General features: G+C 48.1%; 1 protein-coding gene across 2 annotated transcripts in view; it reads right to left on the minus strand.

Annotated features, from left to right (window-relative positions):
• Window positions 1-18482, minus strand: part of LOC123371999 (protein TASOR-like) — a 32025-nt gene extending 13543 nt beyond the window's left edge. For both annotated transcript variants that reach the window (XM_045019916.1, XM_045019915.1), the window contains exons 1-3: window positions 18430-18482; window positions 6560-6716; window positions 2213-2378 (exon numbers count right to left, since the gene is read on the minus strand). In XM_045019916.1, coding sequence (XP_044875851.1) covers window positions 2213-2378; window positions 6560-6704 — 311 coding nt within the window. In that variant the 5' untranslated portion in view covers window positions 6705-6716; window positions 18430-18482. The remainder of the gene's footprint in view (window positions 1-2212; window positions 2379-6559; window positions 6717-18429) is intronic.
• Between the last annotated feature and the right edge of the window lie 7186 nt (window positions 18483-25668).

Raw genomic sequence — 25668 nt, forward strand, 5'->3', positions numbered from 1 at the left:
ACACAGCCATCAGGTTTCAAAGATGTGCATAGACAATACAAGTAAATATTGTAACTATCCCAGGGTCCTACTGGCCCTGCTTTGCCCTCCCCTTTGGGAGGCTTGGCTCTGTACAGTTCCGCTCACAGCCAAGAGTGACCCTTCTGCCACACTGAAAAGTCCCACTGGTAGATTTTTAGGGTCTTCTGCTGCCAGGATGGTGTCTGCAATGCAAAACCCTGAGGGTGAAGCATGTGAAGGAGAACAAATGAACAGATCCCAAGGTGCTGAGAAAGGTTACCGAAGTTCAGGGAGCCAGGACAATGATAAGACAGCACTCCTCTGTAGTCACAGTGGCATAATTGGTGACAATGGGAGTCACGCTGATTATCGGGAGGAATTTGACCCCTCAGATCTTGTTTTAAAGATTTCAGGGGATGTGGTGTTTTATCATACTTGACTAACTATACTTTGCTCCCTTCCTCGTCACCCAGAAAATTAACCCAGTCACTTTCCACCACTAGCTAACCCCCATGATATGAGTACACCCTGTATTCCATGTCTCACTACTGAAAACACCCCTTCCCCCCACCAACTCTCTGCTGGGAGGAAAACAGGCCCCTCCTCCTCCAGTAACTTCCACTTGTAACAAGCTGTCAGGGTCCCAGAAGCAGGACAGGCCAGGGGTGTGGGTAAGGGGTAATGAGTGCATTGGATGGGGTAGCCATGGGCGATGATCTCTAACATCTGTCTGTCCGACATCCAGCGGAACGGGGCAAAGTGGCTTCTGAAATCATGCTCTCTGGGCTGCATCTGATGTGGCTCCTGATGCTTCATCAAATGACAAAGACAAGAGGTCCTTCGGTGGTGGTACAGGACACTGGTGTTGCTCTACCCCTGGCACTCCGGCAAAAACCAAGGACATTATTAATGAATAGTTTGTGACAGTTCCTCCTCTACCTTGGTGGGTCCTGCGCTTATTGGCGGATTTGCTCACCTCAGTGATCTTCCTCTCTGGTGGAACCCATAGTCTGGGTCAACTCCTTCTGTGTCTGATCAGGAGTTGGGAGGTCTGGGGGGAACCTGGGCCCGCCCTCTACTCCGGGTTCCAGCCCAGGGCCCTGTGGATCGCAGCTGTCTAGAGTGCCTCCCGTAACAGCTGCATGACAGCTACAACTCCCTGGGCTACTTCCCCATGGCCTCCTCCAAACATCAACTTTATCCTCACCACAGGACCTTCCTCCTGGTGTCTGATAACGCTTATACTCCTCAGTCCTCCAGCAGCTCACGCTCACCCTCTCAGCTCCTTGCGCCTCTTGCTCCCAGCTCCTCGCACGCGCACCTCACTGACTAACTGGGAGGCTTTCAACTAGTTCCAGCCAGCCCTTGATTGGCTTCAGGTGTCCCAATCAATGTAGCTATCTCCACTGCCTTCCAGAAGGATCATAATTAGCCCCAGGTGTCTTGATTAACCTGGAGCAACTGCCATTTGGTTACCATGGTACCAGGGATTTGCTTAGCCTGGGGCTAACATAGCTGTTCCTCACTACTTTACTGTAGCCATCTGGCCTTGCCCCATCACAAGTCACATAGCATAACTTACTGTTCAAAGATTAAGGAGATGGGCTGCAGCTGAGGGAAAACTGTCACAGCCTGTTATGGCTCCTTGATCCTCTACCTGGCACAGGTTAATGAGGCCTGGGGTCTGCTCTTATTGGCAGCTGTTGATGGATGGTGCTCAAGGGACTGTGTGCAGATAGCCAGAGGGCAATGCACTTCGGTCGCACCATCTCTCCATTCCCTTGTACCAACATGCTCCCTGTGCCTGGAGCTGCCAGGAAGATTACAGTTCTAGGTCTGCCAGCAGCACCTGTAGGAATCTTCAGGAGGGGGAGACAAGGCCAAACTCTGCAGGACAGAGAACCTGGCTCACAGTCTCCTGAAGATCTTGTAAATAAAGAACATGTAGATAGATACAGAAAGGAGGCAGGAAAAGCGGGGACGAGATGTATAACAAAATAAAGTAATGGAAGTCGTATTACGCAGCAAGCAAATGACCCCTAAGGACGCTTCGTAAAGTGAGCCCCACGGTAGCGCTGGGATCCCTGACTTGCCATTGGAAGAAGCTGGTCTCGCAATGGAAAGAAATGATGAATGAATATTAAGAGCAAAGGGATATGTCAAGAAAAGTCACCATGGTGAATTCACTGCCATTCGTTTTGCAATAACCTACCTCTTTGCAGCAAATTTTTTTTCCAGCTCTTCATTGTGTACCAGTTTTATCTCACCAAACTGCCATGAAGACTGCAGGTCACATCCTGTGTTGAGACGAGACTGGCTCAGAGTATGGCTGATGCTGCTATATTCCCTCTGATTAGTGTAGCAGGGTGTTAAAGAAACTAGAAACACAACAAAGGAACTGGTGAATATATGATGCATTTTCCAATACCCTTTGCAGACAGACATAAGTAGATTTCATTGATAGCAAATTCACTAAGGTCTGGTCTACACTAGGAGATTAGGTCAGTATAACTATGTCACTCAGAGGTGTGAAAAATCCAAACCCTTGACCAATGCAATTAAATTAACCTAACCACCGGTATAGACAGCACTAGGTTGATGGCACAATTCTTCTGTCGACTTACCTACTGCCTCTCGGTGAGCTGGATTACCCCTCCCGTTGGCATAGGGAGTGTCTTCACAGAAGCACTACAGCTGTAGTGGTTTATGTGTAGACAAGCCCTAAGTCAGTTAAATTAATTATGGCAACCATTAACCAAGGGTAAGGCAGCATGGCACAGTGGAGACATCAAAACAATGTGCCTTTGCTGCCTGTTCTGAGACCATTTGTCATGCTAATTACTTTGCCCAAGGATCTTGGCTTAGCTGCTGAGCTAGTTCTGTCTTGTACGTCTCACATAATGGTACAGTTCATTGCTCTTAAGGAAGGTTTCTGTTGTAAGAGATGGTGCTCATAGAGAGGAAAGAGGATCTCCTAGCGAGCTAGGATCAATCCCATGGAAGGTTTAGAATATCAGCATTAAGTGTATGGTCCATGTTCTATGTTCAACAGAAAGCCAGCACCTACCATGGTGTCCTAGGTAGGCAGGGATCTGCATTCTGTACCAACAGGACCATGTTCAGGGTTGGCAGCTCCACTCTTAGGCGCAGTGAGTTGCAATAATCAGGCCTGGAGGTCCTCACTGTGGGATGGCTGTGGCCAAGTCCACAGCTCCTAGGAAGGGGAGCAGCCCCTGGGCAGTCTCCCCAGGAAGAGGGTGATTTCAAAGGTATGGTCATTTGGGCACTCAGTAGGAGCGAGGATCTACCACGCCGAGCTGGACAAATTATAGCCGACAACTGCAGGTCTGACCCTTCCGAAGGGTGAAGCCGTGGGCCAGAGAAAGGGTCTGGGTGCCAAACGTTTGACACCCCAGTACAGGAGAGTTCAATACTGGTTTGAAGTATTATAGAAAAATCAGCTAGAGGGTACAAGTGAGGAGACTCTTGAGTAAATATATAAGCAAAGAACATACACAAAATTTTCCTTTACACGACAGACTAGGGAGGCTTGGGGACTTCTTATTCCCACTTCTCCTTTCACCTTGAGTCTTCCGCTTTCTCCCTCCCTCCTGACTACTGGGAGGGAATAGGACTCCTGTCTCTTCCTCTCCCACAGCTCCTCAGAACTCTCCATGTGAGGGAGACTGGGTGGCGCGCACAGAGCCAAGTCTGCTTGCTGCCCATACTGCTTGGTAGAGTGAGTGAGGAGTGCACCTTGCATTGGAGCTCCACTGGACTGAACTAAAATCAGGCAAAGAGGGAGGACAACTGAATACTGCACAATGTGATAAACTGAACTATATGACTGGCAGGCCAACAAGAGCCTGACAGGAGGCTACACACAGCTCACTCACCAGAGCCATCTTGAAATGTGTTAACTGTCATAACTAGCTAAAATTAAACCTTTCTACACAATACAAACAAACACCACAATACCCAATACACAAAGCACCCACAAGAAATGGTTCTACACTCCTGGTCCAATGGCAGGCAGAGAAAATAACTGAGGGGTGTGTGGCCACGCCTTCGTCCATGGTCCATGACCCTCTGGGTACGTTTCAGGCCAATGGTTCTAAGTCACCACTTTGTAAGACCTGACTTCAACAGAAAGCATCTCCTCTATTTCAGAAACTGACAAACTCACTCTCTCTCTCTTTAACTCCATGTATTGGTGTTCAGATGTAACAGAATATATGACATTTGAGAAGGGTTTTCTGGATGTGTTAGCAAAACTGGACAAAACTAAAAAAATATATTTTAAATTCAAGATATTCATTATAGTCTGTAACCATAAAATCATACAAGATTAGGGTTGGAAGAGATCTCACAGGGTAATCTAGTTCAACCCCCTGCTCAAAGCAGGACCAACTAAATCTTCCCAGCCAGGGCTTTGTCAAGCCGGGCCTTAAAAACCTTTAAGGATGGAGATTCCACCACCTCCCTAGGTAACCCATTCCAGTGCTTCACCATCCTCCTAGTGAAATAGTTTTTCCTAATATCCAACCTAGACCTCCCCACTGCAACTTGAGACCATTGCTCCTTGTTCTGTCATCTGCCACCACTGAGAACAGTCTAGTTCCATCCTCTTTGGAACCCCACTTCAGACAGTTGAAGGCTACTATCAAATCCCACCTCCCTCTTCTCTTCTGCAGACTAAACTAGTCCAGTTCCCTCAGCCTCTCCTCATAAGCTCCCTGATCATTTTTGTTGCCCTCCGTTGACTCTCTCCAATTTGACCACATCCTTTCTGAAGTGGGGAAGCCCAAAACTGGACGCAATGCTCCAGTTATGGCCTCACCAGTGCCGAACAGGGGAAAAATCACTTCCCTCGATCTGCTGGCAATACTTCTACTAATGCAGCCAAATATGCTGTTAACCTTCTTGGCAACAAGGACTCACTATTGACTCATATCCACCTTCTCGTCCACTGTAATCCCCAGGTCCTTTTCTGCAGAACTGCCGCTTGGCCAGTCAGTCCCCAGCCTGTAGCAGTGCATGGGATTCCTCCATCCCAAGTGCAGGACTCTGTACTTGTCCTTGTTGAACCTCATCAGATTTCTTTTAGCCCAATCCTCCTATTTGTCTAGGTCACTCTGGACCCAATCCCTACCCTCCAGTGTATCTAACTCTTCCCCCAGTTGACTGTTCCTGATCATCTTCCTCTCCTCCAAGTGCTTCAAAATGGATTCCTTGAGGACCTGCTCCATGATTTTTCTGGGGCCTGAGGTGAGGCTGACCAGTCTGTAATTCTCCCGATTCTCTTCTTCCTTTTTTTTTTTAAAAGATGGGCACTATATTTCCTTTTTTCCAATCATCCAGGACCTCCCCGATTGCCATGAGTTTTCAAAGATAATGGTCAATGGCTTTGCAATCACATCAGCCAACTCCCTCAGCACCCTCAGATGCATTCCATCTGGCCCCATGGACTTGTGCATGTTCAGCTTTTCTAAATAGTCCTTAACCTGTTCTTTCACCACTGAGGGCTGTTCACCTCCTCCCCATATTGTGCTGCCCAGTGCAGCAATCTGGGAGATGATCTTGTCTGTGAAGACCGAGGCAAAAATAGCAATGAGTACTTCAGCTTTTTCCACACCCTCTGTCACTAGGTTGCCTCCCCCATTCAGTCAGGGTCCCACACTTTCCCTGACCACCTTCTTGTTGCTAACATACCTGTAGAAACCCTTCTTGTTACCCTTCGCATCCCTTGCTAGCTGCAACTCCAATTGTGCTTTGGCCTTACTGATTACACCCCTGCATGCTCGAGCAATATTTTATACTCCTCCCTAGTCATCTGTCCATGTTTCCACTTCTTGTAAGCTTCCTTTCTGTGTTTAAGCTCACCGAAGATTTCACTGTTAAGCCAAGCTGGTCACCTGCCATATTTGCTATTCTTTCTGCACATTGGAATGGTTTGCTCCTGTGCCCTCAATAAGGCTTCTTTAAAATGCAGCCAGCTCTCCTGGACTCCTTTTCCCCTTATATTAGCCTCCCAGGGGATCCTGCCCAGCAGTTCCCTGAGGGAGTCAAAGTCTGTTTTTTCTGAAGTCCAGGGTCTGTATTCTGCTGCTCTCCTTTCTTCCTTTTGTCAGGATCCTGAACTCGACAATCCCATGGTCACTGCTGCCCAGGTTGCCACCCACTTCCCCTACCAATTCTTCCTGGTTTGCAAGCAGCAGGTCAAGAGGAGCACGGCCCCTCGTTGGTTCTTCCAGCAGTTGCACCAGGAAGTTGCCCCAATACTCTCCAAAAATTTCCTGGATTGTCTGTGCACCGCTGTATTGCCCAGCAGATGTCAGGGTGATTGAAGTAACACGCAGGTTTTTCTGAGATTTAATCAACTCGGTTCACAACATCTGGGAGGTGCTAAATATGAAACAAGTCAATTGATTTCAAGGCTTGAGGTTTTACCATTTATTGATTGAGCTTTGGAATAACACACATCACTTACACATGGTTATGCACAATTTTCACTTGACAAAAATGCTCAGTTTTGATGTTTGTTACCAGTTTACCGTACCTTTATCAGCAGTCCTCCTTATTTTAGGGATGGTAAATTTTTTCAAAGGATTTGTTTCTGCACCAACAGCTGTCACGTATGGTGGCTTCTCATTTGATCTTATTTTTGTCTGCAGTTTAACTCTATTACTTTCTTCCATTTCCATCTTGACACCAGCCTAAAACAGGAATGAAAGCCATAAGTAACCCCCTAAGGAACAGACCATTGGTATTTCTGCTTTTCTGCTCAACTCTATCCACGTTGCCATCTCATCCTCCCAGCTGTACAGTGTGCTCAGAGAGGCATCAAACTGCTTAGCAATGTGGAAGTAGAGCACGAACTGACAGGGATTTGAAGAGGATTTCAATGCAAACAGTCCCCTCTGTGAGCAAGAGTCAGGCTAACTGTAATCCTAACCACACGAGATTTGTAGAAGTGAGGATTGTGTGAGGCGAGTGGGAAAGAACTGTGTGAGAAGTTGTTGCGACCTTGTGTTAGATAAGTATGGAATGTAGACTACAGTCTAAACAGAGATGAGAGAAATAAGATATCAGGATGACCTATGTATAAACAAAATGCAGCTGTTGCTTATTACTGAATGTAACAAAAGGTATAAATGGTTGCTGTAAGTGTTTACCTGGAGAGAGACCTGCCTAGGTGGGGGAAACCCTGTGTCCTAGTGCACTCTCTCCCTCTATGCAATTGCTAGAGAATAAAGTATCTGACTTGCTGCACCCAACAAGAGAGTGAGAACTCTGTTTTTCTCCGACAGCAGCCAACTAGGGTATCACTTCCTATCCAGAAGTCCCTAACTTTACTAAGTTCCTCTGACGATACATCTTCATGCTCTGTGGGAAATAGAGGACCAAGAACTGTACAAGTTTAATTCATCTCCATGTCACTGTTCCCCGCCCCATTTGTCCGTCCTGACATCCTGTTGCATCCTGCCTGTCATGTTGTAAATTATAACATCTCTGGGGCAAGAACTCTCTTCTTTCTTACATGTTTGTACAGCACCTAGCACACTGAGACCCTGATCCTCTAAAGGAGTACCTAGGCACTATCACACTACAATTAATAAATTATCAATAGCCAACTAATAGCCAACCTCCTCCTCTGAGAAAATTCTGAAAAGCATTCTGTTTAGAAACTTTTCTGCTAGTGTATCATACAGCACTTTATTTCTACATTTTTAAAGAACACCTCTACCTCAATATAATGCTGTCCTTGGGAGCCAAAAAAATCTTACTGTGTTATAGGTGAAACCGTGTTTTATCAAACTTGCTTTAATCCACCAGAGTGCCCAGGACCGCCCCCGGAGTACTGCTTTACAGCGTTATATCCGAATTCGCATTATATCAGGTCACGTTATATCGGGGTAGAGGTGTATGATTACATACGCTGTACAAAGAATTTTTGTCACTTAGCATTTTTCCTGTCTCTGCTGCTGTTGAAGTAAGAATTCCCTAGGACATTATTCCCCAAAAAGGAGTTGTGTTTATCATATCACACCTCTTTGTTTCTCTCTTGCTGGAAAAACTTTTAAACAGAGGTTTACATGTCTGGGTGACTGTTCTTCTGTAATGTCTAAGAATGTTGCTAGTGCAGGCTTAATGAGCTATCTCATCACCAGAAAGTCCTTGAAGGAACAAAACAAAACACATAAGCTCCTTGGAAGAGCAGATTCAAAGAAGACAGGAAGTCACAGTGTTACGAAAGATTTAAGAATTCTTTATCCTAAATATTTATTTGCTGGTGTTATATTTTGAGGTTAGTAGTTTTATCTTTTTACCTTTTTCTCATCATATAAATTTTAACACGTTTCCACAAGCTCCTTTTTGCCTTTTGGTCTCATTTTTGGAGACCTGTATTTTTGGTGTCAGCCATTTTGATTTTTTTTAAATTTTCATTTAAGTTTATCTTTATTGGGTGTATTAGAAATAACTGAAATAGCTTTCATGCCTTCTAATGTTTAGAAGAAAATGTCCATTTTAGCCATTTATTGTGCAAAGTCTGAATGACAGAAGATTAAAGGAGATGTGTTAAAATGCATTTTTAGAGAAAAATAATTTTAACAGTACATTTCTAAATAAAGTCACTACATTCACAAAAATCTTAGTAATGACCAAATACAGTGTTAATACATACATATGTGGTAATAGGCATTTTTAGAAAAAAATATTTTATATGCAGTTAGTCCATTTTAAATAAAGCCTTAAGGTCAAAGGAGTAAAGGATAAGCATATAATGCATAGACAGAATCATGCATTCTTATTAAAAATATAGTAAATGCCTGGAATGATATTTTTTAAGTCATTACATAATTTACAAAATCTTAGTAATAGCAGAATAAAGAAGTGTTAAGACATATAACAGCAGGTTAGACAAACACCTGTCAGGGATGGTCTAGGTAACACTTAGTCCTGTCAGGGGGCGGGGGAGGTCTGTTTCTCCTGAATGACCCTCCTTAGTTTGTTCTCAGTCAGGGCGGTTCCTGGACCCTCACCTCCAAATAAGTCTATCAACCCTACAATGTTATGGCTTGCAGCCAGCTTTAGTCTCCTGGCTGTTTTCTTGGGGGCAGCCCATAGGCGCCGACTTCTGCTGGCGCCGGAGGGTGCTTAACCCCCCTCTGCCCCCGGCCCTGCTCCCTCCCGCTCCTGCCCCGCCTCCATTCCAACCCCTTCCCCAAAATCCCCGCCCCAACTCCACCCCTCCCTGCCCCTAGTCCAAACCCTTCCTCAAATCCCCGACCCAGCCCTGCCTCTTCCTCACCTCCTCCCCATAGCACACTGCATTCCCACTCCTCCCCGCTCCTTCCCAGAGCTTGTTACGCTGTGTAACAGCTGTTTTGCAGTGGCAAGCACTGGGAGGAGAAGCGGGGATGCAGTGCACTCAGAGGAAGAGGTGGAGGCGGAGATGAGGTGGGACGGTGCCTAAATGAATTAGACAATATGAAAACAAAAAATAAACAAAAAAACCACAACTAACAAAAACTTCTCTAAAGGCAGTGTAGAAAGATAGGACATATGCCTCTTAATAGGTTCATCACTTGTAAATTGTAAAGAAATCTTTAGATTCTGGGGTACAGTATTAAAACCTTCATATTTGGTACCACTGTGTTCATAAGGTCTGTGAAATCAACTGATCTGAAAGTTTGTCCAGCTCCTTTTTAGTGGCAGGACCATATAGAAGATGACAACCTCCTATTGCTACCAGTTACTCAGTTAGCTCAAGTAGTAGAGGACTGTGCTATGGGTCTAACAATCCCACCCTGATGATGACCCACCACATTGGGGGGGGGGTGTCAATATGGTTCCATCAGATGAAATTTTTGTTTTTCCAATTTTTAAGGGTTTTTAAAAAAAAAATACAGGAAATTACATACAAAACCAAAACAAAACAACCCTACATTAAAAGGACATTAAGGCTGCAGAGTTAACACTTATAAAATTAAGCAAAAACAACCAGAATTAACGGACACCTCTGATAATTCTGGTTTTAATGTCTATGCCTAAATTCCACGAGTCAAATGGGCCCAGTAATCCCACCTCACAATACATTAATTAATGCTTGTAAAGTACTAAGATATTAAGATGAGTGCACCATACAAAAGTATATGATGAAATTAATAATTCTGTCTTCAGAGGAGCATTTTGATGGTGTTCAGTAAATAATGCAGGAGGGATTGAATGATGAGGATAAAAAGAAATATTCAGGGAGAACACTGTCCGTCCTGTGCACTGGCACTGGCAGAGGGGCATTGCTGGCACATGATGGCATATATCACCTGCACATCTACCAATGTGATATATGCCATGATGTGCCAACAATGCCTCTCTGCCATGTACATTTGCCAAACTGGACAGTCTCAACACAAAAGAATAAATGGACAAAATCTGACATCAAGAATTATAACATTCAAAAACCAGTAGGAGAACACTTCAGTCTTCCTGGACACTCAATAACAGACTTAAAAGTGGCAATTCTTCATGGCTTGACTTATCAGAGAATTTAACATTTTATAGCACTTTATATATTCAGAGCATAGCTCCCACTGACCTCCACCACAGCTCCTAGCGCTAGGCACTTCTGCAAATCAGATCTCAAGTTTCTTACATTGGGAACCCAAAAAATGAGGAACACACACAACTAGTGACCACCTTTGGAATGTCTAAATATAATAGATGACAATTTCTTAACTCAAAAAAAGTGTTGCATCCAACACAGAGGAATTTAATTTCAGACCTCATCTTGACAGAGGAAGTGATCAGAGAACTACAATTAATGATCACAAGTCAGAAAAATGAATTCACTGTTAAGCAAACGAGGCCAGGACTTAGGAAGGCCCTGTGTGGTGATACTAGGATAGCACCGAGACAGAGACTTATAATGATCCTTTATCCTTGAGCACCAACAAGGTACTCAGGATGCCATAAAAGAAGATATGGGCCTTGCCTTACAAGCCGCTGCAGCTTCCTATCTCAGAAAATGCTAGCACGGGCTCCTACCAGCTCAGGCAGACAGGATGCTCGGTTGATGAGGCTGCTGCCAACAGATGAGGATATTCTGCATTCAAGTCCCTCGGGTGGATGCTTACAAAGCCAGAGAGTACAAATGTCCAAACTGGCATCCACACACCATCACCACACAGCCAGCGTGTTTGGACCTGCTGCACAAACACCTCACCAGGAGACCACCATTTTGACTTACAAAATGGCAGCCTCTGCAGATCAAAATGGTGGCCTCCTGGTGCGGCATTTGTGGAGCAGGACCAGACATATTCAGGTACAGACAACATTGTCTCATGGGCCAAACTGGCCTGCTGGACCCACGCCCCATCTGCTGATGGCATGACCCCATTTGGGATCATGATCCAGAGTCTGGGAACCTATGCATTAAAGGGTTAGAAAACATGCCTTATAGCAACAGAGTCAGCTCTTCAATCTAGCAGAGAAAAGTATAACACGATCCAATGGCTGGAAGTTAAATCTAGACAAATTCAGACTGGTAAATGAGGTGTAAATTTTTAACAGTGAGGGTAATTAATCATTGGAACAACTTCTAGGGTCCTTGTGGATTCTCCAGCACTGACCATTTTAAATCAAGAATGGATGTTTTTGTAAAATAATTGCTCTAGGAGTTATTGTGGGGAAGATCCATGGTCTGTGTGACACAGGCGGTCAGAGTGCTCTCCTTCTGGCCTTCAAATCTATGAAAAGTTTTGTTTAAGTGACTTGCCCAGCACCACATAGAAACTCTGTGGCAGGGTTAGAATCCTGTTATCCAGGACAGCATTGAAACCATCCTCTCCTGCCTCACTCACTACACACCTTCCAATGACACAGACCTCATCACCATCTGGGCCGAGTCCTTAGGGAGCAGGATGCTCCTACTGTCATGCAAGCAGACCATGCTTGCTCTGCTGCTCTAGAAGGAGGACCTCCGCAACCTAAGGAACTGGCAACCAGCCTCGCTCCTCAGCACAGACTACAAGGTGGTAGCGAAAACCATCTTGCTGAAGCTGGGGTCCGTGCTGGCGGACGTGATCCATCCCCATAAGACCTACACCATCCCGGGCCAAATCATCTTGAGTAATCTCTATCTGGTGCAAAATCTACTTCATCTTGCACGTAGGGTTAGCCTGTCGCTCGCTCGTGTCCCTGGACCAGAAGATCAGGAAAGATCATGAGGTATCTTGTGGGCACTCTGAGGGCAGTCGGCTTTGGGGCCCGCTTCATGGGTTTTCTTCAGCTGCTGTACCTCTCTGCTGAGAGTCTGATCAAGCCCACCTGGGCCTTGACCAAACCCCTCACCTTCAGGTGAGGCTTATGTCAAGGCTGCCCACTGTCCGGCCAGCTGTATACCATCACCACTGGGGCTGGGCCTTTGAGAGCTGGACTTGCGGATGGTCCTGTCAGCATATGCCGACGATGTGCTCTTAATGATCCAAGACCTGGGAGACCTGGTGTGTGTGAAGGCTTGTCAAGCCATCTATTCCGCAGCCTCGTCTACCCGGATCAACTGGGTCAAGAGCTCGGGCCTCCTCTCACCCATGCTCCAGGCCTTCCGATGGGGAGTGGGTCCACTGCTCTGTCTGGGTGTGTATCTTTCTGCCACCAATCACTCCCTGCTGGAGAATCGGAGCAATCTATAGGCCAAGATGGCTGAGCCGTTGCAGAGGTGGATGTCTGGTGCCTTTCCCTTTGGGGCAGAGTGCTGGTGCTTAACCAACTCGTCCTGTCGATGTTCTGGCACAGCTCAACACCCTGAGCCTGCCCCTGGGAACTCTGGTCAGCCTCCAGAAGAGTTTTTCTGGCCGAGGTTGCACTGGGTCTCTGCAGGGCCCTGGAGGTGGGCAGACAGGTCTACACCTTCAACCTTCAGCCCCTGCAGAGACTCCTATACCGTGCAGGTAATCTGGTAGGCAGCGTGCTGGCACATGCCTTCCTCCCCCTCCTCCAAGCGCTCCGACATAACCAGCAGCTCTTTTATCTCCACCCGAAAGGTTTTCCCCGAGACCTCTCTAAGCCCTTGATCTTCTACCAGGACCTACTTAGGACCTGGAAGCTGATCTCGGCAACCAGGTCTGTAGCAGCTGCCAAGGGGGAGGACCTCCTTGTGGAGCCCCTGCAACACAAGCCACATCTTAGCGTGCAGGTAGCAGAGCCCTACTTGTGCACCGTAGATTGGTCCTGATACCGCCAGAGTCGGAGACCTCCTGGACAACAATGGGAGGGACTGGGTGGACCCCCTGCTGCTCAGGGCCATCCTCCCAGCATGTCCCATGTCACATGCTTCAGGAGGTGAGGGCAGACCCTTGCCTCCTGCTTCTCTTGCTTTCCTTGAGCAAGTCTACAGCAGGGTGTTCCCAGCCCAGCTCTCACCCTTGGCCCTCCGGACCTTGCCATTTGGCCCCTGTCCCATGAACCAGGCCAGCCACCCCAGCATGCCACCTAAGCCAATTTCACAATACCCAGCCTGTCCGCCTCTGAACCGCACCCAGGAAACATCTGTATGTGCTCACGCTCTCTACTATTCACTTCCTCGCCCTCGAATCCCACCCCCACAAGTAGCAGGACCTGTTTCCACCCAAGGAGGGCAAGGAACTCTGGTGGGCCAGTCTGTACTCTACGGTGGTCCCAGGGCCTAGCAGAGATATTAGTAGGGTCCCATGAAATCCATTTTATTATTGTGGATTTTCATATTTATTATTTCCTGATTTTGTTCTTTTACATTTTTTAAAAGATTAATTCTATCTCCTCTGGCCCCGGGGCCATGGCAGGGAGGCAGAGATCTTCTCTGACCCCAGGGCTGTGGCGGGAAAGCATCTTTTTTTTTTTTTTTTTATTTTGCTGGATTTTTTTTTTTTTAATCACTGGATTCCATGTTATTGTTTTGATTCCACAATTCCATCCGTGTTCTCGTTAACACAGATTTCATATGGCCCTATATTAGTTGGTGGTGCCTTCACGGATCTGTGAGCACAGGTGTGAATCTGGTGTGATTCATGAACTCCTACGACACCTGTGTAGAGTGTGTCAGGCTACAGCCCCTCTTCTGGCTCCTCCAGAACTTCTTGCTGAGGTTCTGGCTGCACTTTTCCCCGCACCTCCTGATCCTGCCACACCCCATCTGTGATCCCACAAAGTCGCGGGACCTGCTCATCAGCCACCTCCTGGTGCTGGCCTATTTCTGGTCCCTTGCTCGTTCACACTTCCAAGCAGAGTTCCTCACGGTGGCGTCCACTGACTCCCTAAAGGCCTTTTGGGAGCAGTGGGCACTGTCAGGGGCTCTGCTTGGTGTCCCCCTCTGGATCCCTAATTTTTGCCCTGTGAATCGTCACTCCTGATCCTGTTTTTGTTTTTTTTCCATTTGTTGTCCCCAGTACACATTTGTGGCCCAGGTCCACTGGTCCCTTCCCCCCAACTAAGGGAGAAGGCCTTTAGCTATGGGCGTGCTTATGCCTGCCTGTCCCCCAATTTCTACAATAGGTAAACACCTTCCAACTTCTCCAACAAATAATGCAGGGGTCCTACAGACAACAGCCTCTGTCACTGCGCAATCCTGATTCACTCCCTGAGCACCATCATCATCTGCACTGAGTGAGGTGGGAATCCTGTGGGAAAAAACAGTATGTGCTCATAATGCATATGCACGAGAGGGCTGAATCCAGGTTGCAGTGGCAACTTAAAGTCTGACTTTCCCAACTTCTGAGTGTTTGACTTTGCATTCTAATGATCTTTTAACGTCAACCTTTTGTGTGTAATTTCCTACATCAAAACCGAACAGAATCCTACTTTGCTAAGTGGAAATCTTTAACACTTACCCCAGGTTCCTTCCCAGGCATCAGACTCACTCGTGCTCAACTCCCAGGATTGACGGCACTGCAGTGGAGTCTCAAACAGCTCCTAGCCTGCGGAAACGCTGGACACCCTGGCCCCCCGCTCCCCCCACTGCCCATCCTCCACCATTTCGAAAATCTGCAGGGCTTTAAAGGGGAGGGTCTTCTGGTCTCAGTGACCCCTGGGCAGTGGAGCTCACAATTGTGACCAGAGCCATCAGTGTCAGGCATTGTGCAACAGCTGCTGGAGGACTGTTAGGTCTCGTCTACACGAGGGGGGGAGGTGTCGATCTAAGTTACGCAACTTCAGCTACATGAATAAGTAGCTGAAGTCAATGTACTTAGATCTACTCACTGTGGTGTCTTCACTGTGGTGAGTCGACTGCTGATGCTCTCCCATCGACTCCGTCTGCACCTCTCGCTCCGGTGGAGTACCGGAGTCGACAGGAGAGCACTCGGCGGTCAATTTATCGCGTCTAAACTAGTTGATATAAGTAATGCAGTGTCTACACTTGCAGTGTCGACCTCACTACACTGATGGCTCAACACCACTAGGGGAGGTGGTGTTACTGCATCAGTGAGAGACAAATTTAAGCGTAGCCATGTGCACAACGAAGTCGATATAAGGCAGCTTACCTTGACCTAACTTTGTATCATAGACCAGGCCTTGTCTAAAGTGAGGTCACTAGATGATGTCAGCACTATACCCCGCGTTGGGGTGACCTCACCTAGTTTACGTTGCAGTAAAACTAAAGTTTCTTGTTCATGCAGCAGGAGAATAACCCTTCTCTTTATCATTCCTGCCAGCACCTGCTCCTTAGCCTGGCTCCTTCTAGCATTGCAACCTGTGATTGCGGTCACAAGAGGGTACATCTACATTGCACTAAGAGACCCATGGCATGGCCACACAACTGGCCCAGGTTAAATGACCTGGGCTTACAAGGGTTCAAGCTGTGGGGCTAAAAACTGCAGTGTAGATGTATAGGCTGGAGCCTGGATTCTGAAACCCCATGAGCAGGTGGGTCTCAGCGATCTGGTCCCAGCCCAAGCCCAAACATCTACACTGCTATTTTTAGCTCCCCAGCCCAAGCCCAAGTCAGCTGAGCCAGACTTGGGCTTAGTGCTACAGGTTTTTTAACGCAGTGTAGACATACCCAGAAAGGCAGCACAAAAGAGGGAGGAGGGGCCACCAGAAGGCAGACGCACAGGTTTGCTCACTACAAGGTCCAAGAGCTCCTCTCTGCTGCTACTATAAGAAGCAAGACAGGAAAGGGAAACCAGAGAGGGAGACAATGAGGACATAGGAAAGGAACATGGACAGGGTTGACAGGGTAAGTGTCACAGTCACAGTAAAACTGCGCCCCCTGGGGTCCCCTGGGTAAGCACCAGCGTCGTATATTGCTAATGCTTGTACACGCACTGGAAAGGATTTTGGGAAGGGCTGAAGGTGTGAGTGTGCAGTAAAAGATTCCACTGCAGGTTGCGAGAGGCCGTAGGGGGAGGAAGGGAGAAAGGAACAGGTTACCTGGACGATTCAGCTAGGCTCAAAGATAAGGAGCAAAACTCCTGCTTAAGGCCAACGCACACACAAACAAGCTCCCTGCTGCCAAACAGCCAAAAGCCTGTGGGAAAGGAGATGTGAACCAGACAGACCTGAAAGGGGGGTGCAAAACAAAAAAGATTGCAAGGGCCAGCGAGTTAAGCAACAACAGCCTCGCAACCCTAAAGACGGTGTGTTTTGGGAACTTAGAGAAACTGCAGAAGCCCAGTTCGGGACAAAGGTCCCTAAACAAAAACACCCCCGAAAGAACCTTTTCATTCATAGTTTCCATAAAAGTATTTTTTCTACACTAAAAAGATTGTGACATTTGAGTGATTGTTCTACAGTGCTAACACAGCACACCCAGGGAGTCACTGTAACATCCTGTCCCTCCACCTGGGGGCACCAATCTCTTCATGTCTTTTGATTTTCCAGAGGTCCTCATACACTAGAAAAAGGTAGTACCTCATACACTAGAGAAGAGTAGTACCCTTTTATCATTACTTGAGGTACTCCGGTCCAAGTTTCCAAAGTTAACATAACTTGTCAAGGTTGTGTACTAACTAACCTCCACTAACTGCTGACCTCCCCTTATCTGTGTTTACATTTACGGCTAAACTGTAGTAAACACCATGTTAATTAACACAACTCCCTCAAGGCCATGTTCTAATGATGTAATTTTCTAGTGAAGACACGGCTGTGCTAACACTCATCCAGACGAATAAACCCTACACTTACACAGTCTTTTGGAAGGAACTTCTTTCGAGCACAGATAAACACACATTTGCCTTTGCTTTAGATACATTTTGGTATGACTACTAAGCCAGGCCAAAAAAAATAAAAATTCATATGCTGACGATCTTCTAGATTACAACACAGTTCAATAGGACAGTCTACTTGAATTAGAGCTGCAGAATCATGTTCTCTTTAGCCAGGAAGGGTTTTTGAGATACTTTCTCGGGCAAGTGTCAGCTACTGGGGTTTGACAGTACACCTCTACCCCGATATAACGCAACCCGATATAAAGCGGGTTCGCATACAACACGGTAAAGCTCTGACACGCTGCTCCGAGCAGCATGTTAAGGGTGTCAGGCCATGCTGGGGCAGAGGGTCTTGGGGGCGGTCAGGGGCTCCCCTCTCCCCCAGGGTCTGGGAGGCAGGAGGTGTGGGTGGCACTTTTGGGGGCCCCACAGTCCCAGAGTGGCCCTGGGGATTAGCAGGGGGCCCGCTCTGCTTCCCTTGCCCCGGCCCCAGCCATGTCGCTTGGGGGAGGGGGCTTGAGGGAAGGGATCCCCCCTACACTCACTGGCAGCAGCAGAAGTGGAGCAGCCCAGCCCCAGCCAGCTCTACTCCGCCAGCTCCCAGCCACGGCGCTCCGCTTTCCGCCGCAGGTGAGTGCAGGACCTTTCCCCAGCCCCCCCACCCCCGCCCCCAGCGACACGGCTGGGGATAGGGCAAGGAAAGAGGAGCAGGCTGGGGCCACGTCGCTCCGCTTCCCGCCGCAGGTGAGTGCAGGGGGGGGCATCCTTGCCCCAACCTCCCCGCACTCACCGGTGGCGGGAAGCAGAGCGCCGTGGCTGGAGCTGGCAGTGTGGAGCGGGCTGGGGCCGCCTCGCTCCGCTTCCCGCCGCCCGTGAGTGCAGAGGGTGTCCTTCCCCCACCTCCCCGCACTCACCAGTGGCAGGAAGCGGAGCGCCGCGGCTGGGAGGTGGCGGAGTGGAGCGGGCTGGGATCGGGCTGCTCCGCTTCCCGCTGCTGCCGGTGAGTGCCTGTCGGGAGGCGAGGGGAGGGGGGGAATGGATAGGGGTCAGAGCAGTCAGGGGACAGGGGGGCTGGGTAGGGGGTGGGGTCCTGGGGGTGATTAGGGACAGGGTCTCTGGAGGGAGTGGTCAGGGAACAAGGAACGGGGGGGTGTAAGTAGAGGTGTAAGTATATTGAGATTTCAGATTAATAGGCTCAATTGATCAGAAGTAAAGTCAGCCTAATACAGAAAGGTCAATACGTTACCAATAGGGAGAATGATCTTGCAGTGGCTACGTCTTCCCTGTTGCAAAGTATGAGCCCAGTTCCACTCAGTTATTTTCCCTTTATGACAGACAGAAAATTCCAGATTCCACTGTACAACCACAGAACTTACGCACCTTTTCTTATCTAGTTTTATACATCACATTCCCAATGTCAGTAGAGATGCCTGCACTAACTGTACCTAGCACACAATCCATATTTTGCATACCTCAGCAGGATACATTTTGCTTCTGACAGTTTAACTGCTAATACATTTCTACAATAAAGATTAGCATGAGTACAAAATGCTGCATTCTGGAAGATTTTAACTAGCTCCCTGCACTAGCACTAGATTAACACTTTATCATGAACTAATTATATACTTGCATAGGTTCTTTTTTCCCCTCTCTTTTCAAAGTATCATATTAGGCAGTAACCATTAAACCTGAATGTGAACCGTAGAAGTGTATAAATAATTTTGGATCTCTGAGACATACAGAGCACTAAGCTATCAAAAAACACAAAAATGAAAAGTTTAAATCAAGACCATATTATTCACTGCTACACTGTTGACAGCTGCAGCTCCCTTTTCTGTTATTTTTTCAGCTGTACTAACTAAGGAAACCCCAGGAACAGACAGGATTAGTTTTATAGTGTGATAATCAGAGCCTTCTTACTAGAGATTGCACATTGCAGACATAAGGGTCCTATTGCACTACAAGGAATACCTTAACTTTAAAACTACCATTAGTTCTTAAAGCCTGGCATAGTAAAGTATGAAAATTTGCCTAGTTTCTGATTTATTTTCTCCCCTTGTGATATTAATTTCAAGTAACAAAGATTACTCTTAGCCTTCAGATTTCATCCAGACAAATTTGAAGTACCAACATCTGAATCTACTTCCTAAATGGCAATTCTGAAAGCACCTAGATAGATAATTACATGCATGCCAGTGCCAAAATTAAGGAGTGATTACTTAGATAAGTATTAGGAAAAAACAGAACTCATTCCTCAAGGATTAGTCACATGTGATACTCCTGCTAGCCTGTAATCTAAAGCACACAAAACCCTTTGCCTCCAGTATGTAAGATCCTGAAAAGTGTTGAGCTATATTCTAAAATGGGAGCTGCAAGAACTTAACACCTCTCAGAATTTGACCCAAGGTAGTTTAACAATCAGAGGACAGAATGCTAATTCCACTGAAGTCACTGCAAATTTTGCCACTGATTTTCAGAATGAAACTGGGCCCTAATTTGTCTGCACCCTCGAAAAGAATCTGAGAATACTAGTTATAAGGAACATGTGTCAACAAATTCACAACTCATCTAGGTTCTTAACACTACCTTGGGATAAATTATTAATATCTTCTCAAATAGACCATTTCATTCCTCAATTCTTCTGTTTGAGCTTGGCCGTGAGGGGTTCTTTCTACACAGAAACCCCTCAAAATCAATGGGACTCTCTGAAGGATCAGGCAGTACTTATATAGGAGTCCCCTGCATGCATTTCTTCTTCCCACTCTCCCCTTCCCCCGCCCAAACATAGGGGCCTCCCAAAATCCTTCTCCATAAATTTTATAGGTGTTTTACCATTGACTTCAGGAGTTTGGGAGTGAACCTTAAATCAGCAGATGAAAAAGTGATTTACAAATAGCAGGCTGCTGGCTCCCACTTTTCACAGAAGAACTTCATTAATTAATACTACTGAAGCGATCTATTTTTGCACATCAGCAAGTAAAGCAAGCAATTAAAAAAATCAAGATGTACATGGTTTACTTATTGTAACAAGTACAATTTAGGTCTGCTTATTCTTACCAATACCTCACAGTACATTAATAAATACACTGTAGAATACTTCAAAAAACAACTAAGTCTTAGTAACAGGAAAATAAAGAGGAAGGATGATCTTTTGTGCACAAAACCAACAGTTAGGTGATTTGGATTCTATTGCCAGCCCTTTTCTTAGCCAAACCTCTTAATTTTACACATGGAGAAACTGAGGCACAGAATGATTAAGAGAATAATAATTCTTTCCTACCTCAAGGGGTTACGTGACCAAATTAATTGTCTGTAAAGTGCTTTGACAGCCTGAGATGGAAGGTGCTACAGAAATATTAACGTGGAGACCTCATTTATGCACTACCTCTGTTACTAAACATTTGCCAAAGGAAAATGTTCAGGGTTGCAGACTAACAGAGTTAATAAAGTTCTACTGCATATGCAAATGGCCTCTGGCAGAATGTGGCATGTGTTGAGAACTATTTTTAAATCACTACAACAAAAAAATTAAAATATGTAAATTCTACTTAAAAAATACCAATTAAGTAAACTTTATATTACCAGGGTCTATTTCTCCCAGGGTTTGGTAAATGTTGCAGCCAAACTGTCTATTATATTCAATCTTGTGTTAGTCTCACAAGCATGCTCTTTTTTAATAGATTTACATTAAAATTCCAGACTGCATAAACTGTGTAGTCTACATATAACATCAGCTGGCAGAATGAGGGACTCTCAATACCCAGTGAAAACCTAGGGAGAGTCACTTTTCCTTTGCTAATAGTAACACTATTGAAAACAGTTTGGGCTCCCCCTCCCAATGACACCAGTAGCCAAATTACTTTCAATGCCAGCCAAATGGGTCCCAGGAGGCCCTGGGACTGATAACCATTTTTAGCACACACAAGGCTATTGAGAGAGATACAGGCAGAGGTGAAAGTAAGCCGGTCCGGTCTAGCGTACCGGTAAGAAAGTGACAACTGTACCGGCTGGGCCGCTGACGGGGGTGGGGCAAAAGGGGCAGCTGCCCCGTGGCTCCTGGCTGCCGCTGCCTACCACACCAGCGGCTGGAGCCCTGGGCCCTTTAAATCGTCGCCAGAACCCCGGGGCTCCTGGCCGACACCGCTGCTACCTCCGGGCTCCGGCAGCAATTTAAAGGGCCCGTGGCTCCTGCCCGCTGCTGCCTACCGTGCTAGTGGCCGGAGCCCCAGGCCCTTTAAATCACCACCAGAGCCCCGGGTGGTGCGGGCCGAGCAGCGCTGAAGGGCTGGCTGGGGGATTTTTGCCCTAGCCCCGCCACTTCTGCTTGAGGCCCTGCCCCTTCCAGGGACCCAGAGGCCCCCTGCCCTCACCTTGCCCAGGACCCCAGCCATCCTGCGTATCGGTGAGTCATTTAAGTTACTTTCACCTCTGGATTCAGGTCACTGTCTGAGGACTGAAACATGTTCTGCTAAATTATTTAAAGTCCACATGTGCCTATCATGACTATCATGGGAGCTGAGCCTTAAGATGCCACTGCCAAAGGTCTCCTGTTATTAAGTCACCCACATGATGGAAGTACACTTTTTTCCAAACAGTACAGAGAACTGATACACTCGCTACACTATGGAGGGGTGGGGGAAACAGCCAGGCTATCTGGCCTATACACTGGCTGTCCATGTGTGATACAGCCCAGCTACACAGGCTGATGTGAGAGAGACAGACAGACCTTCCTAGCTATATACATGCTGACCCGTGGTCGTGTGTGCGCGAACTCTTGTGTGTGTATGTCAGCCTGGCTATCCCAGCTATACATGCTGACCCATGGCTGTGTCAATATGTGTGACTGTGAGAGAGAGAGATGTACTCTGGCTATACACCTTAACATATTGCGGCGGGTGTCTGTGTGTTACGAGCTGCCCTTCCCCCAGAGCAATTCAGTCGAGTTCGAGAGAGAGCAGGTAGTTTTAACAATTTATTGAAAACTACAATAGGACCTAAATATATGATCCTAGGCTACAATGAGAGCAAGTAAGTTGACTCTCACGCCACTGCTGGGTGGTCTGGCGAGGCATACCAGCTGTGGGCGCATGAATCTGTTTTCTCTGTCTAGAGTCTGTCACCACTGCACCACAGAAGCCATCACACAGAGAAACTCTTGACACACTCATATATACGCTGCAGACAGGCTTGATTGACAGTTGTTTTGTTCACTTTTGCTAACAGTCAATTCTATTTTCAAACTTGCAACAGTTATTTCCTCGCAGTGTTATGATCTGCTGAGTCGTCGTTGTTGTTTGCCACCTTTTCCCCACCAATTTCTAGTGTTCCCTCCCCGACCTACAGCTTTCATCTAATGGTGGAGTCACAGCCCGGACTTTTATTTTTCCCCGGGGATGCCCCACCCCCGCGGCCCTGCCCCCACTCCACCCCCTCCCTCGAGGCCCCACCCTCGCTCCGCCTTTTCCTGCCTGCAGCAGGGTGGATCCCTGCTCCGGGTTTTAAGGGGTTTAAAAGCGGCTTGGCAGGGCTTGAGAGCTGCTGCTCTCAAAGCTGGGCTGATTGGGAAAGTAGCTGCAGCTGGGCCACACCCCAATCAGGCCACAGCTGGCCCTATAAAAGGCTGTGAGCCAGGAGCCCAGTCAGTCTCTCTCTGCCTTCAGAGAGAGAAGGGCCTGGCTGCAGGGAGCTAGACTGGATACTTGAGTGGAGCAGGGCTGGGGAGAGGCTGAGGAGCTCCAGCCTAGAAAACCCCAGGCTGCGGCCTAGCATAGGGCAAAAGGTACTGGGGGTTGCAGGGGGCAACCTAGGGGTAGGCCAAGGCAGCAGGTCCAAACCCCCTTTGCCGATGATGAGTGCTGGCTACTGCAGTCTGCCCCAGCGAACGGGGGCTAGATGGAGACTGGGCAGTAGCCACTACTGAGGTGAAGTGGGGATAGTAGGGTGGGGGTTCCCCTGGGAAGGGGAAACCCGGTTAAAGGGGCACCGGGGTCCTGGGAGGGACACAGGGCCAGTAGCAAACAGGTGGATCACTGGCCTGCAGAGGGTGGTCCAGGACTGGAAAGAGCTAATTCCCCAGAGTCACCAGCAGGAGGCACTGCAGGGGTGAGTCAACCCGGTTACACTGCCCCTCCCCTGAGGTCCCGCCCACCTGCCGCTCTCTACCCTGCTGCCAAACAGCTGTGGCTGGTGGGTGCTGTTACCCACTATTTTTTTCCATGGGTGCTTGAGCCCCAGAGTACCCATGGAGTGGGCGCCTATGGGTGGAGTGACTCTTGCTCATTCAAAATGGAGGCCAGGGACACAAGGTGGAGTCACTCAGGATCTCCCGTATCAGCCACCAGTACCCGTGGACCCAGGCTCAGCCCCCCCACTTCCGGACTCTACGCCCCCCTGGCAGCCCCAAGCCCTGCTGGAGGGGCTGCTGCTTCCCCAATCCTCCCTCAGCTATTATCTGTGTACCCCCCCACACTACTGTCACCTCCTGCCGGGTGCAGCACACTCGGGACAGCAGCAAACTGGCCTCACGTGACATAGACAACTGGTGTGAGAGCGGGGCAGGGCAGCGTGAGGCCCACAGAAACACATCACGGGGAGGGCATACTGGACCTGCCCCACTGCACCCTGTCAGTCCACTGCACGCTTCCCCCTGTACCCCATGTCAACCTATCCCACTATAATGTCACCCCACTACACCTCATGTTGTCCCACCTCCCCATTGCTCCTTGCCCCACTGTATCCCATGTGACCCCACTGTACCTTCACTGCACCCCCTCCCCACTGCACCCCCTCATTGCATCCCTCCCTGCTGTACAATCACTGCACCCCCTCAGCCCATTGGGCCCCCCTCACCCTTCCCTACTGCACCCTGCATGCCATGGCATCCCCTCACTGCAGCCGCCATGTTACCCTCTCCCTGCTGCACTGCACCCCGTATCACCCCCCATACATCTATGCAACCCCCCTCCTCAAGGCACAGAATAAGTAGGTTTGGGGACACAGAGGAGTAGCTCCAGGGCAGGGCCTGGGGGGGGGCAGGGGCACATAGCAGGTATGGGGGGCAACAGACATGGGGGGGTCACTCCATGGGCACGGAGTACGCAAGGGGAGTCACACCGCCAGGTGAGGGCACCCTGGCCAGCACCACAGACCCGGGACTGTCCCCCATATGCCCAGGCTCTGCACCCCCCAGCCCATCTGCAGGGCGAGGCTGCTGCTTCCTCCAATCCTCCCCCAGCCCATTAACGACCACCACCACCCCATGCCACCACCATGCTGTGGACAATGTGAGTGAAATCAGGGCGGGGCCCAAAGCAACCCACCACAGAAGGAGATACAGCCTGGCCCACCTACCACACCTCTGTGACACTTCCCAAGTACCCAGGGTTGTGAGGCACCTCACTCCCACCTGCCCACAGCGTGGGGGAGACTCGTCTGGGCACCCCAACCACAGACAGCTCACGTACTCCCCTCTCAGCCCCTGTGGGCTCCAATGTCCCTCACACAGGCTGACAGGCACACTCCAACCCCAGAGTCCTCCATCGTCCCCCTGGAGTGCCCAGGCCCTGATCCACTGGGCACTCACCAAATTCCCAGACCCTCTGCTCCCAAAGGAACAGGACAGCACAGCTAGCTAGTTACACCTTGGACCCCAACTACGCTTAACACCCAGCACTTAGATTTGTTCACAGTGAAAACAGGAATAAGATTATTTAACCAATAACAGATTCAAATGATAGCAAGTAAGATTAATGGAAACAGGCTTACACATAAAATAATATCACAACACACATTCTAGAGCTTAAATTTAACTAACAAGATGCCTGCCTCTTGTCTAGTAAGGTACTGCACACCCAAAGTCTTTCCCATCACATTTTTCAACCACGATGTGGTCAGAAACCCACCTTCCACAAGATCAAGCCCCCTGGCAGCCTGACTTCACAACTGAACGATGCTAGGATGTCTCACACCAGATATACCAAACCCAGCCTTTGATTGTCACATGAAAACAGGGCCCCCCGTTCTATGTTGTTCACCTCTTCCAGAAATTCACAGTCTCTTCTGAAGTCCTTGCAATCTCTTCATTAGCATTTGACTAATGCTAAGCCAGTATCCCAACAGCCTTTGATTGTCAGCCACACAATACACAATGGTGGTGGTGGGGGGGGGACCCCTACCTCCTGCCTGGTGAAATCTGCCTTAAGGCATCGGCTTCTGGGTAATCCAGTCTATACACACCTATCACCAGTCTATACACACCTATCACTGTGCCTAGTAGCCGCACATGCATTTCGCAGGGATGCCAAGGAGCAGTGTGACACAGGCTGTAAGAACAAAGTTGACATGAAGCTCTCTGGTGAACTACATACCAGATCCAGGGAATCACACACATGCCTGTGCCTTCCGCCTGGCGTCAAGAGCTCCTTGGATCACAACCCACGCTATACACTGCCCATCACTCCATTCCCACTGCACCCCAGTGTCACCC

This window comes from Mauremys mutica, chromosome 5 (genome assembly GCF_020497125.1).
Source record: "Mauremys mutica isolate MM-2020 ecotype Southern chromosome 5, ASM2049712v1, whole genome shotgun sequence".
NCBI lineage: Eukaryota > Metazoa > Chordata > Testudines > Geoemydidae > Mauremys > Mauremys mutica.